The 22,455-nt window shown below is 40.0% G+C and overlaps 1 protein-coding gene and 1 long non-coding RNA gene across 8 annotated transcripts in view; both read left to right on the top strand.

The window, feature by feature from the left end:
* Positions 1-8,744, top strand: part of LOC118006658 (casein kinase I) — a 47,786-nt gene extending 39,042 nt beyond the window's left edge. For 4 of the 7 annotated variants that reach the window (XM_034999376.1, XM_034999374.1, XM_034999378.1 and 1 more), the window contains one exon: positions 6,217-8,744. In XM_034999376.1, coding sequence (XP_034855267.1) covers positions 6,217-6,224 — 8 coding nt within the window. In that variant the 3' untranslated portion in view covers positions 6,225-8,744. Of the gene's footprint in view, positions 1-2,786; positions 3,315-3,877; positions 5,335-6,216 lie in introns of those variants that run through there. The other 3 variants (XR_004678148.1, XR_004678149.1, XM_034999373.1) reach the window with 2 other exon arrangements.
* A 2,798-nt stretch (positions 8,745-11,542) lies between these two features.
* On the top strand, positions 11,543-12,955 carry LOC118006597. Its single transcript, XR_004678131.1, has 2 exons — positions 11,543-11,584; positions 12,351-12,955. It is a non-coding gene; the product is annotated as an uncharacterized LOC118006597 (long non-coding RNA).
* The last annotated feature ends 9,500 nt before the right edge of the window (positions 12,956-22,455 follow it).

Here is a 22,455-nt window from a genome sequence, read left to right as displayed (position 1 = left end):
CCACTGAACTGCTAGTCTGTTTCCTTTCTGTCTCTGGCACTCTTGGTGCTACTAAGGAGTAGAACTGTTAGGGCACAGCTCCAGTCTTGTCACTGTTGCCGTACAGTTCGACTCCTGTGTTTCATGGTTTTTGTTTTTCTTCCCGCACCCCCCCCCCCCTTTCTGGGGCTTACCTCCTGATACCTGCCTACTTTCTGGAAGTGGTGGGCAGGTAAGGTTTGGTCTTTGGTTTCTAATTATTTAATTTCTGAATGACTGCTCTAGTCTGAACTTAGTCGTCTTTGGTCTATATTTTTAGAATTGTATTTTTAAAATTTTGTAATTTAAAAATAGACTCTAATCTGAGGATACTTTTCAAGAAGTATAATTCACTGATGTCATCCTCATCCCAGCAGCTCATCTATTAGGAATGAAGTTGAGATTCTTCTCTTCCATGTTTCTGTATTTGGGAAGGATTCACAGTTGAAGGCTTAATGTAATGGGGGTTCTGAGATGATGAAATTTCAGCTCAGGATAATAAACACTAATGCTTGCCTCTGGGTCTCAGTTGGGACTTAAACTTGTCCCTTGAGTGTTTTAATCATTGTATGACTAATCACAGTGCCATGCCCTTAATGAGGTAGGTTGCTAGCTAGTGTCTCTGAGAAATGGTCCTACCAATGTAATGTTCTAAACTTAGGACTTTTATTATACCTGAATCTATAGGGTATTTGCTTCTTTTCATAAAATGAAACCAATTTTTGCCTAAAGCTAGCTGGGATAATAGGATCATCACGAGTTGCAGTTTCTAGAACTAAAATTAGATTGAAATCTCCTCTGACCTAGAACATTTCACTTCAGGCATTCAGCAGCTTTCAGAAAGAATTCCCTTATTTTGAGTTAGTTCCATTGTTAGTTTACTGTGTGTCTCTTTCTCAATAAACAAGCAGAATTTTTGTCCTGCCTTATCTAGGTCTTAAAGATGAGAAGTTGGATCCACTGAGTTAGTATGTTTCCTTGGAAAGAAATTGTAATTAAACTTAAGTTTAATCCTTAATTTTGTAGTGTAACTATTTTTCATAAAAGCAACTTAAAAATCTTAAAAGATGTTTGGGGAGCCTGGCTGGCTCAGTCAGTAGAGCATGTGACTCATAATCTCAGGGTCATGAATTCAAGCTCCACTTGAGGGTAGAATTTACTTTTTAAAAAAAGAAAGAAAAGAAAATCTTACAGAATTTTCATAGCAGTGTTAGACCCAGGGTTTATACAAATTATTATATAAACACCAACTTGTAAAATTTTGAATAATTGGACTTTCCCATAAAATGTACTTACCATTGACTACTTTCAGAGAAACATTTTGAGGTAGTATATTTTGATTGCAAGTGAAATACTGCTTGCTCCTAAAATGTGCCATGCCATAGAATACAAACAAAGTTGTATTTGACCTTTGACTTCTCGAAAAGATTTATTTTGGTTATAGAGTTTAGTTCCCCAAACCAATACCACATGAAACCCCCTTTGTATAAAGCTGTGACAGTATAGCAGGTTTGAGAGTGGCAAGAAATGAGTATAGGGAGCCTGTTTCTCTAACCCCAATCCCATTACCCGTGTCACCTGTTAAGAAATTTTTATTAATTCTGGAGTTTGAAGACAGTCGCTCTAGGTTACTTATTTCCTGATTTTCAATCTCTAAATAATCAGGGTATTTAAAAGCATATTCTCTCAGGGTCCGCTACAGTAGTTTTTTATTCAGGGGAGAGCTCATGCAGCTCAGCTATTTGCTGATTCCAAGAAATCCTTTCAGTGATGATGATAACATTATAGTACATTTTTCTAATTAAAATTTTAGAAGATGCTTTTTAAATACATCATACCAGTTTTCGTTCACAGAGTTACACTCTCAGAGGTTTCCCACAGAGAATTGAGTTTCTTAAATGAATCATCAACAGGTAGAGCTATATATTGCAGGAATATCTATTCCTGGAAAAATCCCCCAAATGGTGGTATCGACTAATATTTTATATTATTTCTATTTTTTGAAAAATGTGTATCAAATGGTTCTTCCATGGAAAAGTGTAAGTTGTTTCAGCAGTTCACTGAGAATGTCCAGAAAGACTCTTTTTAAAGTCTGCCTTACTCAGCTAAGATGAGCTTGTTGTGTGTAATAGACTTCTTTCCTAATTACTTCTCTAAAGAAAAGGTCTTTTGAAATATTCCATTCCAAAGCCTATCAAAAGACTAAGAAACAAGGCATTTCTCATATAAAGCCCACTATGATCTGTACTAATTTGCAGTGCTCATGTGCCACAAGATTATAATTACTGTTTTTATGCATATTAAAGAGAAAAATAAAAGATTCACATCTGAGGCACTTTCAAATTCATTTCACTTCCTTTTCTTCAACTATATGTGATTATCAGGAAAGTACCTTTCAAGACATTTAAGAAGTACTAAAGGAAAAGGAAATATTTTTAGGACTTCAGAATCCAGTTAAGATCACCATTTCTTTAGTTGAGGTCAGAGATGGGGAGAATTTCCTAAGGTAGTGAAGCCAAAGTTGGATCCTCACATTTCTTTTCTCATCATCTTAATCCATCTGTTCACTACTCCAGCCATTGATACAAAGCATAAATTTATCATAATATATGTGGATGTCAAGTTGTTAACAAAAGATAGAAATATTTTTCCATCACATTCTCCTACCATGTCCATGGTCCTCCTTGAATTACCTTCCAGTATTTACTGGGATTCACCTACCATTTCTGTCTAGCTTAACTTTTTCTGACTTCACCAATTGCTGCTAGGAACGTGGCTGGTCACTCAGCAACGTAACCCAAATCACAGGGGAAGACCTTGAAATATCTGGAGACTGATCTTCTCTGAATATACTCAATCTAAAGAAGTGCCAGGAAGCTGCATCTGCTTGCTGAAATTTTTGTCAGCTTTTGTCACGGTGGACAGTACAACTGGAGAGAAAAGAGCTCAGTACCCCAACAGGAAGTGAAGAGGAGTGTGCAAGAATTTGATTTGTGGTTATCTGAAACCCACATCTCCAAGGCTTGCTGGACCTATCAAAAACTTCACCTTGTCAGATTGGATGGATACCACAACAGTCAGAAGACCTAGAAGAGCACAGTGTTGCTGTGACTCAGTGATGTATAATGCAGACCATCTACCAGTTGGGAAAGGAATCAGTTGTAACAGGTATTTTAAAGTTCAACAACCTCAGAATTCTGTAATAGGGAAGACGAAAGAAATCAGATCATTAGTCTGGTTTTCTTAAATGCAGTTTAGCGATAATATGTATCTTGTATACTTAAGTTGTCATTGATTTGTAGTGATAAAAATAAAATCTATTTTCTTTCTTTCCCAACTTTTAATACATTTTTAGTTTAGGAAAAGTTATTGTAGTTTTTTTTCTTTAACTTTTATAGTGCCAGTCTGATTCAGAATTGTCCAAGCTTGATTCTGATTTTTGTGTAACCAAAAAACCCACACAGGCAAGTTGTGGAAAAGTTTGCCTGATAAATGACATTGCATGGTGAAGATGGATCTTGTCTTCACATTACTTTTAAAAAGTTAGTTTCCTACTGTGAAAGGATCCAAAAATTTCAAAAGCCCACCACAAACTTCTAAGCCATACTATTATATAAATAGTTCTTTGAACTAGTTTGTGGTTCTATTTAAAAAAAAAAAAAATCAAGGACATCTGAAGTGAATTCACAAATAAGAGCTGATATATAATCTTCAGATTTTGGAGTAAGGGGGTAGACTCTCATTAGTTAAACATTTTTTTTTCTTTTGCAGATTTGAAAAGAAACTTAAGTGTAGCTATTAACTCAGTGGTCCCAGTGATCAACTCTGTTTTAACTTTGTTTTTCCCTCTTTTTTTTAGGAACAAAGGGATCCATTCCTTATTTTAACTGTTGTTGCAGTGAAGATGGGTTTTGGGACTTTTAAAAGCCAGAAGCCAGGAGAGACCACCTAAACTACAAGATAAAAACCAAGGACTCATGCACACTGGGAAGAAGAATGCTTAGCCCTTGAAGATTGAATGTTGAATACCTGCTGAATGCTCCCACTGAGATTTTTCTTAAACTTCAGTAACATCTTAGGACAAATCACTGGAGAAACATTGATCTCTGGGTGGAGTATCCTACCATTGGCCGATCTGAAGAGTTAAATCTGGATTTGACTGCTCTATTCTACCGGGAATATTTTTAGGCTAGCCTTTGATCCCTAAGCAATTGTAATCATTAATTGACCCAGGAATTTCTAAAATATCAGATTAAAAGATGAACCAGATAAAATTCTTATCTAGATACAATTTTTATCCCTATTAAAGACACAAGAGTTTCTAATATTTTGACTGACAATATAACTTAAGCTTTCTTTTTAGTTAGTGACAGTGGTTTCCATTTTAAAGCTGTTTGGATATTCAGCGTAGTAATTAAATGGCTCAGTATAATGTAATTGCATAGCAAGCTATGATAAATCATTTTAGTAGTTGCATAAACATTTTTCTTTATCGTATTTAAGAATAATTGCGGGACTTCAAATGCTCATCAGGGTAAGGGTCATTACAGTTTAGCTAATTCATAGTTTTAATCTGCTTTGTAATAATCTGTATTTTAACATTGGAATTAGGTTACAGAATATGGTCTTACTTTAAAACTTAGTTCAGGTTTGGTTTGACAGCCTTTTCTTCTTATGCTTACCTTGGTATTTCTGTTTAGTAATACATACCAAATAGATAATACTCCTTGTGGCGAAGCACATTTTTAGAAAGTTTCGTTTTTCATTTTTGGCATTTGCTTTATGAATTTAGTACTTGGACAGGCAACAAAGGTCTATTTTGTACCAGCTCCGTTAGTCAAGGTAGAGAGAGAAAAGTGTACGACACTTGTTTGTCCTCAGGTCTTTAGCCCAATATGTTTTTAAGTGGATGAAGATGACTTTCTGCCCTCGGATGGAAAAACTCCTAGTTAACAAGTGAGACAGTATTAACCAAGAAATGACATATCAATGTGTGGTATTATCCTGGAAAGGGGGGGCATTTATGCATGCAAAGCAAATTATAGAAGCATATTATTTATCGCACAAAGCCCACTGGAGATGGTCCAACAAATGTTTGAGAAGCACAAAAAAGGGAGAAGTTTATGATTAACAAAAACATGGTTTCAGTGCTGAAGAAGTGAGAGATCAGAGTGAGCTAGAAAGAACAATAATGAGGCAGCTATAAGAGTTTGCAAGGGGGTGCACCAAGGGGCACAGACACCTCTAAGGATGGCTGTTGGTGAGAGGAGGTGGCACTGATGGGATTTTCATGTCGAGAAGTAGGCGTATTTCCTTTCTGCTTTTAGCCATAGATAAAGCTTGTAGGTAATAGAGATCAGCATTTCCTCTAGTGGTCTTTAGCCACAGATGAGACATGCAGCTATTATTACCTGAAGCTGTTTTCTATTCAAACCTGCCTGGATGTGGAAGTCTTAGAGTCTAATTGTGTGGGAGGAGGGTAGTAGTTATATGGTGGGAAGGCTTAAGAAATAAATAAAGCCAAAAAAAAAAAAAAAAAAGCCTCACTTGTTTATATTTTCAAATCTGGGGCAAAACCTCACCTTTTTAATGTAATTGATGGAAGTAAAGAATTTTGAAAGATATATATGGTTTCTGTATAAAAATCATACACTTAACCAAGTTTGTGTTCTATGGAATAATTCAGTTATGTGTTGAGTACATTTATTATTAAAGCTTATTGTTCCTTATTTGTATCAGAAATAATGTGCAGAAAGGTTCCTGGACATAGTATGATTAAAACATATATACTTTCTAATTTTTAAGGCAAAGCAATCTATTTTTCATTCATTTGATAAATATTTGAACACATAACATGCTCTAGGTATTAGAGATACAGAAGTAAACAAAACAGGCTCATTGGAATCACCAGTAATTCTCTGCTTGAGAATTGTATGCTGACTGGGAAGACTGATTGACTGTATACCACTCCTACCTAAAGGCATCTAGAACAGAAAAGGGTTTTTTCTTGTTTTAAAAAATTGACCTAGTCATTTTCAAATAGATGAAAATAACACAAGTCACCGTTCTAAAGTAATTATTAGCTCAGTTTCACCCAATTTCCCAATTTTGGGTGTAGTTTTTTAAAAAAATACATTTTTTAATTTGGAATTTTAACATTCTTCTTTCTGTTTTGATTTTTTTTTTTTTTTTAAACAGGTTTCTAAGCATGAATCGAGGAACAGAAGAAGCAGAGCAGATGATCGGAGCAGCATTTGTTTCTCCCCAAATCTAGGAATTTTAGTTCATATGTACACTAGCCAGTGGTTGTGAACAACCATTTACTTGGTGTAAAGAACTTAATTTCAGTATAAACTGGCTCTGGGCAGCATTGGTGATGCCGTGTCCCGAGTTGTAGCCGCTGTAATTGTGAATATTAACTGAGATAGTGAAACATGGTGTCCAGTTTTCTATTGCATTTTTTCAAGTGGAAAAGTTAACTAAATGGTTGACACACACAAATTGGTGGAGAAATTGTGCATATGCCAATTTTTTTGTTAAAATCTTTTATTTTGAACTATACTGCTTTGAGATCTCATTTCAGAAGAACGGCATGAACAGTCTTCAGCCACAGTTGTGATGGTTGTAAATGCTCACAATTGTGCATTCTTAGGGTTTATCCATCCCTGGGGTTTGCAAGTTGTTCACTTAAAACATTCTTAAAATGGTTGGCTTCTTGTTTGCAAGCCAGCTGATATGGTAGCAACCAAAGATTCCAGTGTTTGAGCATACGAAAGACTCTGCCTGCTTACCTGTGCTAGAAATAACAGCATCTAAAAGTGAAGACTTAAGAAAAACTTAGTGACTACTAGATTATCCTTAGGACTCTGCATTAACTCTATAATGTTCTTGGTATTAAAAAAAAAACATATTTGTCACAGAAATTTAGTTAACATCTTACAACTGAACATGTATGTATGTTGCTTAGATAAATGTAATCACTGTAAACATCTATATGATCTGGGATTTTGTTTTTATTTTGAAATGGGAGCTTTTTTGTTTACAAGTTCATTAAAAACTAAAAACTGTTTCTGTAAGGAAATGAGATTTTTTTTTAACAACAAAAATGCCTTGCTGACTCACTATGAAATCAAAATCTCCCCAATTTTTTAATAGACTACTTCAAGCCATTTGTTACATATACTATTCCTTTGCAAATCATTTTAGATTTAGTGTTACAACTTTTCCTCAGATTTTTTTATTTAATTTTTTTTTTTTTTTTTTTTTGGTGGTCTGAAGGGGAAAGGCATTCTTTCATTTTTCCTGTTTTAGTGACTTGCAGGCACAGTCCCTAGTGCTGCAGCTGCCAGGGCTTGGTGGTGTAACTCCTGCAGCCTCAGACTACACAGCTGGACTGATTTTGATTAAGAATGAAAGCGTTAAAGGGTTTAACTACCATTTTGTAGTTTTTCTTCAAATTCCTTGTTAATTGGAGTTGAGCAGGTTGATTCTTAACCTTGGAGAGCGTCCCACCAGGTGAGGTTCATGTGATTGCTGACCCTCCCTAAGCCCCTGTTCTTTTCCCTCAGTTATCTGCGCTTCCTCTCAATCTTAAATGCACTCTTTTCTTGCCTCTCTCTGACCCAAGAGAAAGAAAGCTTACTGACAGTAATTCTTTAAATAGTGTAATTTATTCATTTATAGCATGTCAGGATAAATTAAAAGAACCTTTGTCTGAAAATGCTGCCAGAAGCCTGTTGTGTAAATGTAGGTATTTTGTAAAAATAACCTTGAAACTGTACATTGACACATGTTTGGTCAGATTGTGTCAGGTTTAAGTTTTATTTCTTTTTTCTTTTTTAAAACTACTTTAGCAATAATTAATCCCATGATTACCACATTCTGCTATTAAAGGGTCTGTTAGCACCATCACACTGCAGAAATCTTAATGAGTGCGAACTTTTGGGGTAGGCAGCTTATTTGTTTCTTTTCTATCCACCCCTGTCAGTTAAGGTATTTGTTTCTTGACTAATAATAAACCCTTTGATACTTTTAGCCAGAAATCAGTCTCATAAAGCTATTTTTGAGTATAGTTTGTGTAAAATAAAAATGTTTAGCTTCGGTAATAACTTTTCCAAGCTGAACTCCCTCTAGCAAGATATTTTTCAGTGCTTTTATTTACTATGCACTTAGACTATGCACTTTTTCTGAAATATTTTTGTAACACTTAACTTTTTTGTATTTTTGCCATTTGAAAAGGTTGTGGTGTAGTTGGTCTGTAATTAAGTTGCAGATTTAAAACTGCTGTTAGCTTTGTAAATCAAAATATAGGTGTTTTTGTCCTGGTATATCTTCATTCCATCTGCAGCTGGAGCTGGAATCCCATTGATCTTCTAGCTACCATTCATTTTCTTCACAGTTCACAAAAGAAGAATGTGAAATTCAGTGAATGCTGTTACTAATCCTGTCGGGAGATGAATCTCATTTCACCAAAATTAAATTATCTTTTTCCACTACAATGATGATACAAGTTGAAGACACATCACTCTGAAATTGGAAGACCTCACCACTTAAGGCTCCGCAGTGGCTTACCCAGCTGAACTCTAGGTTACTACTCTACTTTGTTCACCCATTGGGGGGTACAGTTTTTTTTAAATGTTGGGAGATGGCCATTCTAACTACTGTTGAATGTCTCTGTTTTGGGAAGGTATAACAAGAAAATAAAAAAGAATATATATGAAGGGAGAGACTGGTTATCTCCTCCCATATGGTTGTGCTCATGCTCCTATGGCCTACAAATGACATTTTGGAGGTTGTGTTTACTATTATTTTCATCAACAAACAGCAAGAGATTTTCCTATTTCTGCTAGTCCTTGCAACACTATTAAAATGTTTCAAGCAGAGAATACTGTAATGATTATAAACTTAATTACATTGTAATAAAAATACCAAGCAAGATTTTAGAACCCAAGGCAATAAGCTAGTGTTTCCTAACATTTGCTGAAATACAGGGTTCTAGCTTAAGTAGAATGAACCGTGGGACTTCTAAGAAGGGTGCCCTAGACTCCCAGCTCTTGAAAATTCAGTCTGATACAGACTCTTCCTGAGCAAATGAATATGTAGCAGTATTTTAGGTTTTAAAGGGATAACCATTTGATCAAAATGTGCGTAGGTCTGTATGAGGTGTAGCAAAGTGTCAACAATTTATCTCAGATACGCTGTCCCCCTTTAAAGTGAGACTGTTGAGACTATACCTTGACAGAGTTGTTTTGTGCATTTTTTGAAATGGCCGAAGATGATGATGAATGAAGAGTAAGTTGATCTAATCCGGCTGTGCATTACCAAACAGCACATTGTTGAAGTGAGATGACTTGTTTTCTCAACTGACTTGTTAGATCAGTTTTGAGGACATAGGCAAAAGTAATGAAAATGTTGAGCAATGGGAGAGCTATTAAACTTAGCTGACCGAGGCCTGTTTCAAGTTGTGCTCAAATGGCATTGTGTCTTGCTGAGGCTTTGGACCCACAGTGACTAGAATTTCACAATGAGAAGGAAAAGCAAGTTGGAGAGATCTGGGAATTCACACTTCATTCAGTTGTTGGGTCTCTGCTCTTTTTCAGCCTGGCAGGGTGAACTAGTTCATTCTACCCTTTGCCTTTACCAAATCAGAGCCCTTGAAGAGGTTTTTTTTTTTTTTTTTTTTTAAGATTTTATTTATTAGGGAGCACAAGGAGGGGGAGAGCTACAGGGAGAGGGAGAAGCAGGCTCCCTGCCAAGCAGGGAGCCCGATGCAGGGCTCGATCCCAGGACCCCGGGATCATGATGTGAGCCGAAGGCAGACGCTTAACCGAACCACCACTGAACCACCCAGGCGCCCCTGGAAGAGGTTTTTTTGAGGAACTGCTACTATTGGCACAGTGTACACCTATCTGGATCAAAAATTATGAAGACATGTTTGTAATGGTGATGGTTTTAAGTACTGGGAGCAGTTCATTGATGTCAGTACCACCCAAGACCTCAGCCAGAGCACCTGACTCCTTAAATGACTTCTGAATGGGAAGAAGTGTAAGGTGGAGATGGATGAAGTGTTAAGTGACCAGTAAGTTAGATCCATGTCCTTCATAGTGAGGAGGCCAACCAGGGTATGTATGAGTTGTTGTTAAAAGGAGTGTAGATAAATGAGGGGGGCAGATCACTGGGGAGCAGCAAATGAAAAATCTGAAATACAGGACTAGGTACAGAAGGTAGAGAACTGCTGCAGGACCATAAAGGAATGGATACAAATCAAGTGCTCTTTAGAAGGATCAGAGAGTACTCTGAGGAATCAAATGGAGGTTGGCAACACATTTAAGCTGTAGGGAGACCAGGGCCATTCCATGAGAGCAAAAGGGTGTGGAAAACCTGTGAATAGGAAACTTTATTCAGAGTCCGGGTAAAGAGACTTTTACAATTCACTTTGATACAAAAACTGGGGGAGGATTAGATTATCCATTGGTAGTGAAAAAAGGGTAGTGTGGAATCTGCAGGTTATGCCCTATTCTGTCAAAATCACGAAAAATCCTGAAGCATCTTACTTACCAAAGGAGACATTTCAGAGGAATTTATGGTTCAGGTCCAATTCTCAGCTCTCCCAACATAGTGTCTTATTTGGAAGAAGTGGGGAGAGATTCCATATTAGGATGAAATTTAGCAGCTGGTGTGAAACTACAGAGTGCTGATGCCCCAAAGCCACTTTTGCCTATAGCAAAATTTAGGTGTGTTTATATACATTTCTTTGATGCCATTGAAGATTTATTTTAGACTGGGAGAGTCTTAAGCAGACTGACTGAGTGCAGAGCCTGATGGTAGGCTCAATCCATGACCCTGAAATCAGGATCTGAGCTGAAACCAAGAGTCACGTTTAACCAACTGCACCACTAAAGATAATACAGGGGCACCTGGCTGGCTCGGTAGAGCATGTGGCTTTTGATAACACAGATTGTGAGTTTAAGCCTACCATGTTGGGCGTAAAGCTTTAAGAAAGTTAATACGGGTTTTAGCTTTAGTCTTGGGTTTTGTTTTGTTTTTTTAATTTATTAGGGACACAGCGAGAGAGGGAACACAAGCAGGGGGAATGGGGGAGGGAGAAGCAGGCTTCCTGGTGAGCAGGGAGCCCAATGCGGGGCTCCATCCCAGGACCCTGGGATCATGACCTGAGCCAAAGGCAGATGCTTAACGACTGAGCCACCCAGGCGTCCCTTTGTTCTTGAGTCAAGAAAATTTTTGTTCCTTTTCATTGATAAAACCATGACTCGCACAGTTATCCACTAAATATCATGGTTCAAATATTAAGGCCAGAGTAGGTCATCTCAGTGAACTGAATCAATACCTGGGTTTTATGTAGGCCTTTAGTCTACAAGGTGCTTCTTTTTTTTTTTTTTAAAGATTTTATCTATTTATTCATTAGAGACAGAGAGAGAGGCAGAGGGAGAAGCAGGCTCCCAAGGAGCAGGGAGCCCGATGCGGGATTCGATCCCAGGACCCTGAGATCATGACCCGAGCCGAAGGCAGACGCCCAACCATCTGAGCCACCCAGGCGCCCTACAAGGTGCTTCTTAACCTTTTGTTTTTGTTACTTCTGTATCATTTAAGGGGCACCTGGCTGGCTTGGTCTGTAGAGCATGCCACTCTTGATCTCAGTTGCGTGAGTTCAAGCCCCACGCTGGGCATAGAGTTTACTTAAATTACGAGAGTAGTACAGAGAGGGACGCCTGGGTGGCTCAGTCGGACAAAAAAAAAAAAAATAGTACAGAGATACCCCATTGTGCTCAACATTGTTTACATTGTTGTTTACACTGTACCCCTTTATTGTTCCTGCATCTTCTCTTTAAACCTGCACTTCTAACATTTTTACTTACTGTAGAAAGAGCCGGGGGAGTGGGGGCGCGATGCAGAGAATCCTAAGTGAGCTCGGTGCCCAGTGCAGAGCCCAATGTGGGGCTCCATTTCATAACCCTGAGAACACGACCTGACCCGAAATAAGAGATGCTTAACTGAGCCACCCAGGCACCCCTGTACCTAAATATGTTAATGTAGGTTTTTTTAAGAACAGACATGCTCATACTAACCATGGTACAATCCTCAAAATCGGAACATTTTAAGATTGACCCAATGTTCTAGTCCAGCCTGTTTCATCAGTTATCCCAAGTGTCTTTCATAACACTTCTTCAAATTGTCCAGGATCGAACACAGGGGCCATTTATTGTAGTTAGTTGTGCCTGGGTAGTGTTTTTTCATTTGGAACAGTTCCTCACCCTTTTGTCTTTCATGACTTTTTGTATTTCATGTGTGTGTGTGTGTGTTTTGTTTTCCAGCTATGTTCACTGAGGGCCTGGAACCCCTGCTACTACAGTAGCCGTGAGCACACCTGAGCACCCAGATCTTGATTTCTAAATGCTGAAAGGAGCCATGGCTCCTTGGAGAAATGTCCAGCTTTAGGGCTGGGGTAGAGAAAATAAGATGAACCTGGGACATTCTGATTTGCCAGGAAGAAAGGAAATCTCAAAAAATGATGAGTGCATGTCAGAACACTGGAGCCACTCAAAAGATTCTTACTGGTCAACTGTATCAAGTCGATTATGAAAGTATTGATTACAACTATATTCATATAAAAATGAGCAGGGAAAGCTTTTAAAAGAACATCAATTAAGAAAATAATGCATTTGAAAAATCATTTTACTAAAGGGAGAAAGTGCAAGTTTGATGAGCAGGAACATTTACATTGTCCTAAAAGTGTTAACTTGCCATGTAATAATATGCATTACTTGCCAGGGGACATTCTAAAAAATCCCCAACCTGGACACGCAGTTGGAGAGGTGGTATGATCATCCCCATTTTAAAGATTGAAATACTAAGTTTCATAGAATGTCTTTTAAAATTAAGGAATTTGAATCCATAAAGAACTTTACAGCTGTCAAAATTCTGTGCATCATCTGACCATCTTTTTAACAATTCATGAAACAGTTACTGGGCGCCTGGGTGGCTCAGTTGGTTAAGCGACTGCCTTCAGCTCGGGTCATGATCCCAGGGTCCTGGGATTGAGTCCCACATCGGGCTCCCTGCTCTGCGGGGAGCCTGCTTCTCCCTCTCCCACTCCCCCTGCTTGTGTTCCCTCTCTCGCTGTGTCTCTCTCTGTCAAATAAATAAATAAAATCTTCAAAAAAAAAAAAAAAAACAATTCATGAAACAGTTACTATCTTTCCCGTTAGAAAAGAATTGAGAAGGGATGCCTACCTAGGTGGCTCAATCAGTTAAGCATCTGCCTTTGGCTCGGGTCATGATTGCAGGATCCTGGGATCAAGTCCCGCATTGGGCTCCTTGCTCAACGGGGAGCCTGCTTCTCCCTCTGCCTTCTGCTACCTCTGCTTGTGTCCTCTCTCTCTGACAAATAAATAAAATCTTAAAAATTAAAAAAAAAAAATTGAGAAAACGGTTACTCAAGATACGGCATCTGTTAAGTTTTACAGAGCCAGGCCTGAAACCTGATTTCCTTTAGTTTTTCTATGGTTAGACCTGGTGTTCTTCCCTTTTTAAATTTTATCACCATTTGAAAACCAGAGGTTGCTAATATTAACCATCATTTATTGAATGCTATATGCCAGGCACCTTTCCAAGTGTGTTATGTCTATTAATTTGCCTAATTGTCCTAGCTTCCCAATGAGGTAAGTCCTGTCTCCGTTTTACTTTCGTGGATCCTGAAGCGCACAGGGCTGCAAGGGGTACTTCCGTTCTCGAATTCTCGAACTAAGAACTTAACTCCCCCCTTTAAAATAATTGATGTTGTCTATGTATCTTTATCAGATAGGGTGGCAGCCTAGGAGTTAAAAAAGTCTAAAACAATGTCATAAAGGTTTTAAGTCCTCTCTCAACTTGGGGTGTTAGTAGAGTTTGCATTTAGGACTTAACTACTAGATCTTGTTTTTCTTAAGTGTCTTGGAAATCAGTTGATGGAAGTGAAGCCCATAAAGATGTACAGATACGCTGAAATTATCACAACCAAAACTAGAACGCAGGTCAAAAAGATTTTATTTTTTTTCCCTAGTGGCACTCGCCATTAAGCCAGAGCAGTTCTTTTACATATTGCGTTTATCAACCAGCTTTTACCTAGTTATCACCAAGAACCTCATCTGCATGCTAATGATAGCAGGAAGAAATTGTCAGCCAGTTTTGCTCCTCACCAGTCTTACTAAAAATTGAACATTTTTTCGAGGTCATCTTAAAACAATTAAAATTTAAAATTATCAGTGTTGGATAGTGTAAGATAACCCTACCCATGTCTAGTCAAGAGTGGAATGCATTAATAAAATTGCATTCTGTTAGAGAAACAAATTTGTTCAAGTTATTTTCCCTTGGGGTTGTGAATATTTCCTGTATATTTTTGGAGCATTTTCATGTAACCAGGTTTGTGTAGGTTCTTTTTTTTTTTTTAAAGATTTTATTTATTTATTTGAGAGAGAGAGAATGAAAGACAGAGAGCATGAGAGGGAGGAGGGTCAGAGGGAGAAGCAGACTCCCCACTGAGCAGGGAGCCCGATGCGGGACTCGATCCCGGGACTCCAGGATCATGACCTGAGCCGAAGGCAGCCGCCCAACCATCTGAGCCACCCAGGCGCCCAGTGTAGGTTGTTCTGATACACTAGTACCTTCACTGAAAAGGGTCTTCTACCCCCAGTTCGGTAGTACTTTTATATCCTGATAATGACATTTATAGAGCATGATGTCTTAGGTAGAAAAAATGTAGCCCTTTCTCAGCATTACCATATTAAGTATGCAGTGTTACTGATCCAGAGAAGTAAATAGTTTGAATAACCATTGGAAACAATTTCTGTGGGATGTCAGGCAGCCATACATTGGTTCTCTGCCAATGGACAGTGGCACAAATCTTGGTGGTGATAAAGTGCTGCATTAGATATTTAGGATTGGAAGAAGGGGGGGTATTTTTAGAAACGGCTCTCAACAGTTGCTAAGTAAATTTTTTTAATTGCAAAACTGGTTTGCACTGTGGTAACATGCAGCTCCATTAAGAGTGTAATGTTTTAGTCTAGGTTTAGAAGCACAGTAAAAAACTAATAAGCTCGCCTCTAGATGGGGTGTGTGTGTGCACGTGCACCTGCGCTCATGTGCAAGTGTCAGTAGAAAGACCTAAAAACATGAAAATATTCTTGACTATTTTGACCAGCCTGCCCTCTGCAAAATGGTGAAGAAAGTGTAGATTGCTGCTGCTTTATCTTAAATTTTATGTAACGACCACATATGGGGTTTTTTAAGCCTGTGTACAAAAGTGCAAGTTGTGCACAAACAGTAATCAGCATTAATTTTACTCACAGATAGATTAGCAGTTAAAGAGCATTTGCTGAGTCTCTTAAGTGCTGGGCACTGTGCTCCTCCCTGGGAATTCAGGAGTGACAGTTCATATGAGACTATGCAATATGGGATTTTACCAAAATGAGTGCAATACCAGCGAAGCAGATGGAAGTCAGAGGAGATAATCTCTGAATTGCATTTTGAAGGATGAGTAAGATTTTGTCAAGCGCAGGAGACTCCTCACTTCGAGACTAATCCTGGAGGAATGGTAGCAAAACACACCCACATGAATAATTTAATCTGGCTGAATACTCCTTTAGCATAGAGCCGGCTGAGTGGTTCAGGCAGTGTGCATGCTAGAGGTTCACATCTCATTTATAATGAGATTAACTGAGTAATATGTAAGCTGTACATAGGTTTTTTACAAAAAGTTGAAGTAATTCAGATGTAAAGACAGTTTCACTGGAGTACAAGTCCTTGCATTGCAGTCAAGCAAGAAATCTGAGCACGGTAATAATGAGAGAAAATGACCTCATGTGGTAGGGGCAGAGGAGGATGACAAGGTGTGGGGAAATCCAAGCAGCGAGCATAAACTGAACTTTTTTTTTTTTTCTTAAACTGAACTTCAAGGAAAGGTGGTGGGCGGTGCGGGGTGGGGGGTGGAGAGAAGGTGGTTCTCTGAGCTGACAGCAGAGTATCCTGATCCCCTTGCACCAATCACACGCCTGTCTACAATGTCAGGCACATGGTGCTATCAGCTGCTTCATAACTTCCTAAATTGGTGGTGATGGTTAGGAGTCCTTGGGTCCTGTTACATACTGAAAGCAAGTCTTTTGTTGGGTTTTAAGGCTGATAATCTGCCCCAGTGGGATAAATGTATTCAGTGTCTTTTGAAGTGCCATTTGCCTATCTTCAATTTCTATCTTTAGAGGAAAATATGCTGTGTTTATAACTGAGCATCAGGAAGGACAGTACCAGATATTAATTGTATCGTCACCCAGGAGAATATTAAGCCAAATGCGGGGTTTTGCTGCTTGCAAAATCTGGAGATACCCAGTGCTCTGCTTTTTTGTCTCCCAGTACTGTATATGGAATGGTAACAGACTAAGAGGGATAAACCGAATAGCAATACATGGAAAGTAAACAAGTTCATTGAAGCTTGAAGCTGTGATCTTCCTTTGGAATAATACCCTGTTCAGTGTCACAGAGCTGATTAGCGTCAGGTCTAGGAGAGACTCCAGCTGGAACCCTTTTGCCACTAAACTGCTGCTGCAGGCACAGGGCAGTGATTGTCCTAAGTAGAGCTCCAGGGACCAATAGGAGGATGTGGGAACTTGTTAGAAACACACATTCTCATGCTCTGCTCCAGACGTACTGAATCGAACTCGGGATGGAGCCCATCAATCTGTGCGTTAAGAAGACCCCTCAAGTGATTCTCATGCTGACAAAAGTTTGAGCAACACTGGCAAAGGAGAATGAAACCAAATGGGAAGCAGAGGGAACCTGGGAAAGTACGTGGGTGTAAGAGCTATGATTTGTTTCAGTTTCCTCACCTATAAAAAGGGAATAACCCCTAGATTGTCACCCTGCTGGTGGCTGTGAATATGGAATGAAATCAGAAACACCATGTAGGTGAAAAGATTTGCCGCAGACCAAGGGAAAGCTGAAGCAGTCTCTTCATGGTTCACAAAAACTGATTGTGTGCGTCTCTTCCCAGCTCCACATTTGGTGGCGTGTTGGTAACTAGAAATGAGCTGTGGTGGGAAATTGGAAAACCCTGCATCCCAGAACTTTTCCTGTTTATCTACAACAGGTTCCAGATTACAAAACTCATTGAGTTTCTTTGTCCTAGTTTGTAACCCTCAGATTACTTCTTAAATGATTGACATAAAATCCCTTTAATTTACAAACTTTAAAAAAATTAATTTAGGGGGGAAACCTGAGTTACACCTCTTAACAGGGCTTCATTTTCTATCAAAACCTGTTTTCCGTGAACCCTGTGAAGCCCCACATTTTGCATGACTTTAAGGCATAGTGTCCGAAGTACCCCAAGCCAGAGATGTAGATTTGGAAGTTTTCACCATAGTGACCATAGCGATAGTTGAAATTCCAGGACTAGGTGAGTTTTTCCAGGCCCTATTTTGATGTGCATGTGAAGAGTGTTGAACACAGAACCTGGTGGCATCCAAAACTAAAGGGTAATGAACTACCGAGGAAGAATAGGAGTCACAAAGAAGGGCATCTTGAAAGTCAGCAGTGCCATATGGAGAGGTCAGGAAGGAAGCTGTATGGTTTATTAGTCAAGAGACTTCACGGAGGGCGCCTGGGTGGCTCAGTTGGTTAAGCGACTGCCTTCGGCTCAGGTCATGATCCTGGAGTCCCGGGATCGAGTCCCACATCGGGCTCCCTGCTCAGCGGGGGGTCTGCTTCTCCCTCTGACCCTCTTCCCTCTCGTGCTCTCTGTCTCTCATTCTCTCTCTCTCAAATAAATAAAATCTTTAAAAAAAAAAAAAAAGAGACTTCACGGAGGCACCTGGGTGGCTCAGTCGCTGAGCGTCTGCCTTCGGCTCAGGTCATGATCCCAGGGTCCTGGGATCGAGCCCCGCGTCGGGCTCCCTGCTCCGCGGGAAGCCTGCTTCTCCCTCTCCCACTCCTCCTGCTTGTGTTCCCTCTCTGGCTGTGTCTCTCTCTGTCAAATAAAATCTTAAAAAAAAAAAAAAAAACAACTTCATGCTGATTGCTGCAATGGCCAAACTTGAGAATAACAGATTTGTGCAAGATGTATCTCTCACTTTAAGGAGAAATACATCCCAGGTTTCCAGGCTGACGCAGCAGGGAAAGATGCTGGAGAAGCTTCAACAATGAGCGGTCTCAGAGGAAGTAACATGTATCACTTTTTTTTTTTCCATCAACCATTGGCCAGAACCAGTCAGGCCCACTCTTATCTGCAAAGGAGGCTCAGAAATGGGGGGGATAGGGGGGTGGGGGGAAGATAGGTGTTTAGTTAGGTAGTTCTAATTTTCTTGGTCACAGATTGTTTGCAAGTACTGTTGTAGAGAAAGATGTGTCAGAAAAAACGGCTCCTGGCTGTTTGTACCTTCAGGTATCCAGGCTAGATTTTCCAGGAAGGCAGAGCCCGGAGCCAGTAAACTCCCATGGCACTCTGGCACAGATTCCTTGCCTCTCTTTCAGGGCTTGTCACATAGGAAAACAAGCATGCAATCCCTGTTGCTAGGTAATCTGTAAACACAGCAAGAAATAATCTGTCTGCTGAGGGTTTAGCGTTGCAACTCTCCCATAAATGACCAACAGTTGTTTGACCTCTGGGGGAGCTGTATCTGTGGGTTGGCAGAGAAATAAGAGAGTGATCTTCCCTGCTGGAAGAGGAGTTTCTTTTAGGGTAGAAGTCATAATTATTTTTTTCCTTTGTTATTCAGAGAGTCTAGCACAAGAAGGTGACCAGGAAAACTGCTGTAGAATATTAATGCAGATCAAGATAGTATTAGCTTTCTCTCAGCAGTAGTATGCTGTTGATTCATTGGATTTGGGGTCAATTAAAATCCTGAATGACCTCTTTTTTAAGATCTGTTGCCAGGCCACATCTATCTTGAACCTATGCAAATAGTAACAATAAAAAAATAATTTTTTTTCTATATGCTGATTTTATATATTTTTTCTAAGTGAGCGCTATGCCCAACATGGGACTTGAGCCCACGACCTTGAGATCAAGAGTCCCACGCTCCACCGGCTGAGCCAGCCAGGTGCCCTGTCTACATGTTGATTTTAGATTCAAAGCTTTTAAATGGCTCTCCCATCAATCAGTACTACCCCAAAAGGGATCAGCTATAGCTCCCCAGTTTCAGCTTCTTGAAAATAGAATTGTAATTCTCTCCTTAACTGTAAAAGGGATTTTATCAATACTTGCTGCAGGGCGCGCGCGCGCGCGCGCGCGCGTGTGTGTGTGGCGTTGTGTTTAAACATGTTTTCAAAAGGTCAGTGTTTCAGGCCTACCTAAATCTGACAACTTTAATTCTTTTTCTTCCTCCAAATTGTGCTGATCCTTCAAGAAGACTCTGAAACTGAAGTACTTTCTTAGGCTTGCCTGTTGCTTCAGAACCTGCCATCTCTTCTGCTTCCCCCAAATCCATGGAGGTTGACTTGAACACTTATTGAATCTGGTTAAGAGCGGCTTTGGAGCCCACACTTGAGGTGGCTTGTTACTTCGGTTACACTGAGCGCCCTGTGATTAGCCACATATGGTGTGTGATCAAGTCTCACCTCTGGTTGTTGTGCCACCTGAGCTCCAAGGCCCATGCATTACAATGGCTAGCTAAGCCTCATGACTCACCTTGTCGCTACATGAGTCCACTCTTTCGCTTCCCCAAACCTTCTCTTCCTCCTATAATTAATTCTCTCTTGAGGAATGGAAACTTCCAAGCTGAACACCTGAGAGCGATCCTTGAGTCTCTATCAGAGTCCAACTCCTCACTGTCCTTACTGGTTCTGCCTTCATTGGGCCTTTATCATCTCTTACCTGAACCACCCCAGTGGCCTCTGATCTAGTCTCCTTGCCTTGGGTCTAACCTCTCCAGCCCATTCTCAACTTCCTTCTTCCTGGATGTGCCACGCCCCCTTCCCCCTCCTTTCAGGATAATGACCAGACTCCATGATCAGTCTCCTGCTTCCCCAACCTATCTCAGCTAATCTCTTGACTTCCATCCTCAGCCCCAATCTCCATCCCAACCCTCTGCCCTCCAGATACACTCTCAGTTCCCAGGACTCCCTGTGTCATCATGTCCTCATATACTTCTCTGTGCTAGAAATGCCTTCCACGTTCTCCTCCAATCTGCCCACTACTTCAAATATTTCTAGAAAGTTTGACCAATCCCACCAGAAGGGTTGACCACTCCCTCCCTCTGTGCCCTCACCGCAGCACTTTCCTGTGTTTGCAGTTGTATTTCTGCGATTACTCAGACATACATTCCTCCCTCACGAGACGGAGAGCTCCTCAAGAGCTGGGACTCTCTTTTCTGTCTGTAGTCTTCATGCTTGAGGAATGGCACGTGAGTAGTAGACGCTTAGTGACTAGTTCTTTACTGATGGACTCATGGACAACACCAGCTCAGTTAGAGCTAAGATAAGACTGTCTTGGGGATAGGGGACGAGGGACTTCGAACCAGACAGAAACGCAGAAATCTATGGGACACAGGGTCTCAAAACTGGCATATGTTTCACCCAGAGATGTGTTCGTTACTCTCCGGGAGCAGAGTGGGGAGAGGAGGAGAAAACCTCAATGAGCTTTAAATATTAAAAAATAGCTAAGAGTCTAAAAATGTTACTTTTTTTTTTTTAAAGAAGGAACATTCATGATCACAAACCTTTAGTATAAGATTGTGCCTTTTAAGTGTACATTTAAAAATATGATCCAGGGGTGCCTGGATGGCTCAGTTGGTTAAATGTCTGACTCTTGGTATCAGCTCAGGTCATGGTCTCAGGGTCCTGAGATCGAGCCCTGCATCGGGCTCTGTGCTCAGCCGGGAGTCTTCTTGTCCCTCTGCTCCTCCACCCACCCTCTGTCTCTAAAATTAATAAAATTTAAAAATATATGATCCAGTATTTCTTTGCAGGGGGAAACTGAGGACTGGAAAGGGGAGACTGGGGCGCCTGACTGGCTCAGTCAGTGGAGTGTGTGACTCTTGATCTCGGGGTCATGAGTTCAAGCCCCCCCCCCTTTTTTTTTCTATACCACAGTTCTTGTGGGAATTGGGTTTAGGTCAGAAAAGGGAGAGAGCAAATGGTTCTTCTCACTTCTCCCAAGTTAGGTAAGAGTTTCTTTCTCTTTTTTTCTCTTCTCTTCTCTTCTTTCTTTGTAATCTCTACGCTCAACATGGGGCTTGAACTCACAACCCTGAGATGAAGAGTCGCATGCTCCACTGACTGAGGCAGCCAGGTGCCCCATACATAAGTTTCTTGAGAAAAGTGGATGTGGATGGTCATCTTTTGTGTGTGTGTGTGTGGATGGTCATCTTGATCGCCACTGCTGACTTTTGTCTTTATACTCTTTTGCTCACGTGTCTCCTAAAAGACATTTGAAAAGTGGTGTATCCCTTTGTATGCTTTTAAGCTGATATCATTTTTTAAAATTATAACCTTACGTAGTTGCAGAGGATGTACTTGGAGGGTTTTTGCAAGGTGTTGCACATCGGCTCCTCTTTTTTGAGCACCAGTAGAATGCAATTTTGAAATTTTTATCTTCAATTATATCCCAAAACGGTGTCAATAAAAGGCATCTATAGTGTGGCTTCCTTTCAAGTACACTATGTTGGGCTGGGGCATTTGTTGAGGAACTGGAGCCACACCTTTCAGGGGTAGCCCTGCTCGCCACCATCCTTTGAAAAAAGTATATGGACAAATTCTGGTCAGAAATTTTATGTTATGCCTTTCTCTCCTTCCAACTCCTATCTCCATCCCATTGTCACCACAGGATTTTATCATACATGCTATTCATTTTCATGCCTTAGTGTCTTTTTTTTTTTAATTTTTAAAAGATTTTATTTATTGGGGTGCCTGGGTGGCTCAGTCATTAAGCGTCCACCTTTAGCTCAGGTCGTGATCCCAGGGTACTGGGATCGAGCCCCTGCATTGGGCTCCCTGCTCCACGGGAAGCCTGCTTCTCCCTCTCCCACTCCCCCTGCTTGTGTTCCCTCTCTCGCTGTGTCTCTCTGTCAAATAAATAAATACAATCTCTTTTTTAAAGATTTTACTTTTTTTTAAAGATTTTTTTTAAGGATTTTATTTTTTTTAAGATTGTATTTATTTATTTGACAGAGACACAGCGTCTTGAAGTGTTAATTCTTCTGGCTAGAGATGCCATTGCAGTTATACCTAATTGATCAAAGCCACACAAATGCTTTACAAATATTGATAGCAATTTGAATATGGAGAGTTAAATTTTATTTAGATGGATTTTTTAAATGCACATTCATATATACATTCATCAATGTTATTTATGCCTAGACAGAGATAGGAATCACCATCAGTACTACCCATAGTACATTTTAATTCATGTATGAGCTTTGAAGCCTTGCTCACATAATCAGAGTTAGAAGGGGTTTG

This window comes from Mirounga leonina, unplaced genomic scaffold, assembly GCF_011800145.1.
Source record: "Mirounga leonina isolate KUSES-001 unplaced genomic scaffold, KU_Mleo_1.0 Mir_98, whole genome shotgun sequence".
NCBI lineage: Eukaryota > Metazoa > Chordata > Mammalia > Carnivora > Phocidae > Mirounga > Mirounga leonina.
This window is presented reverse-complemented; position numbering and strand designations above follow the sequence as displayed.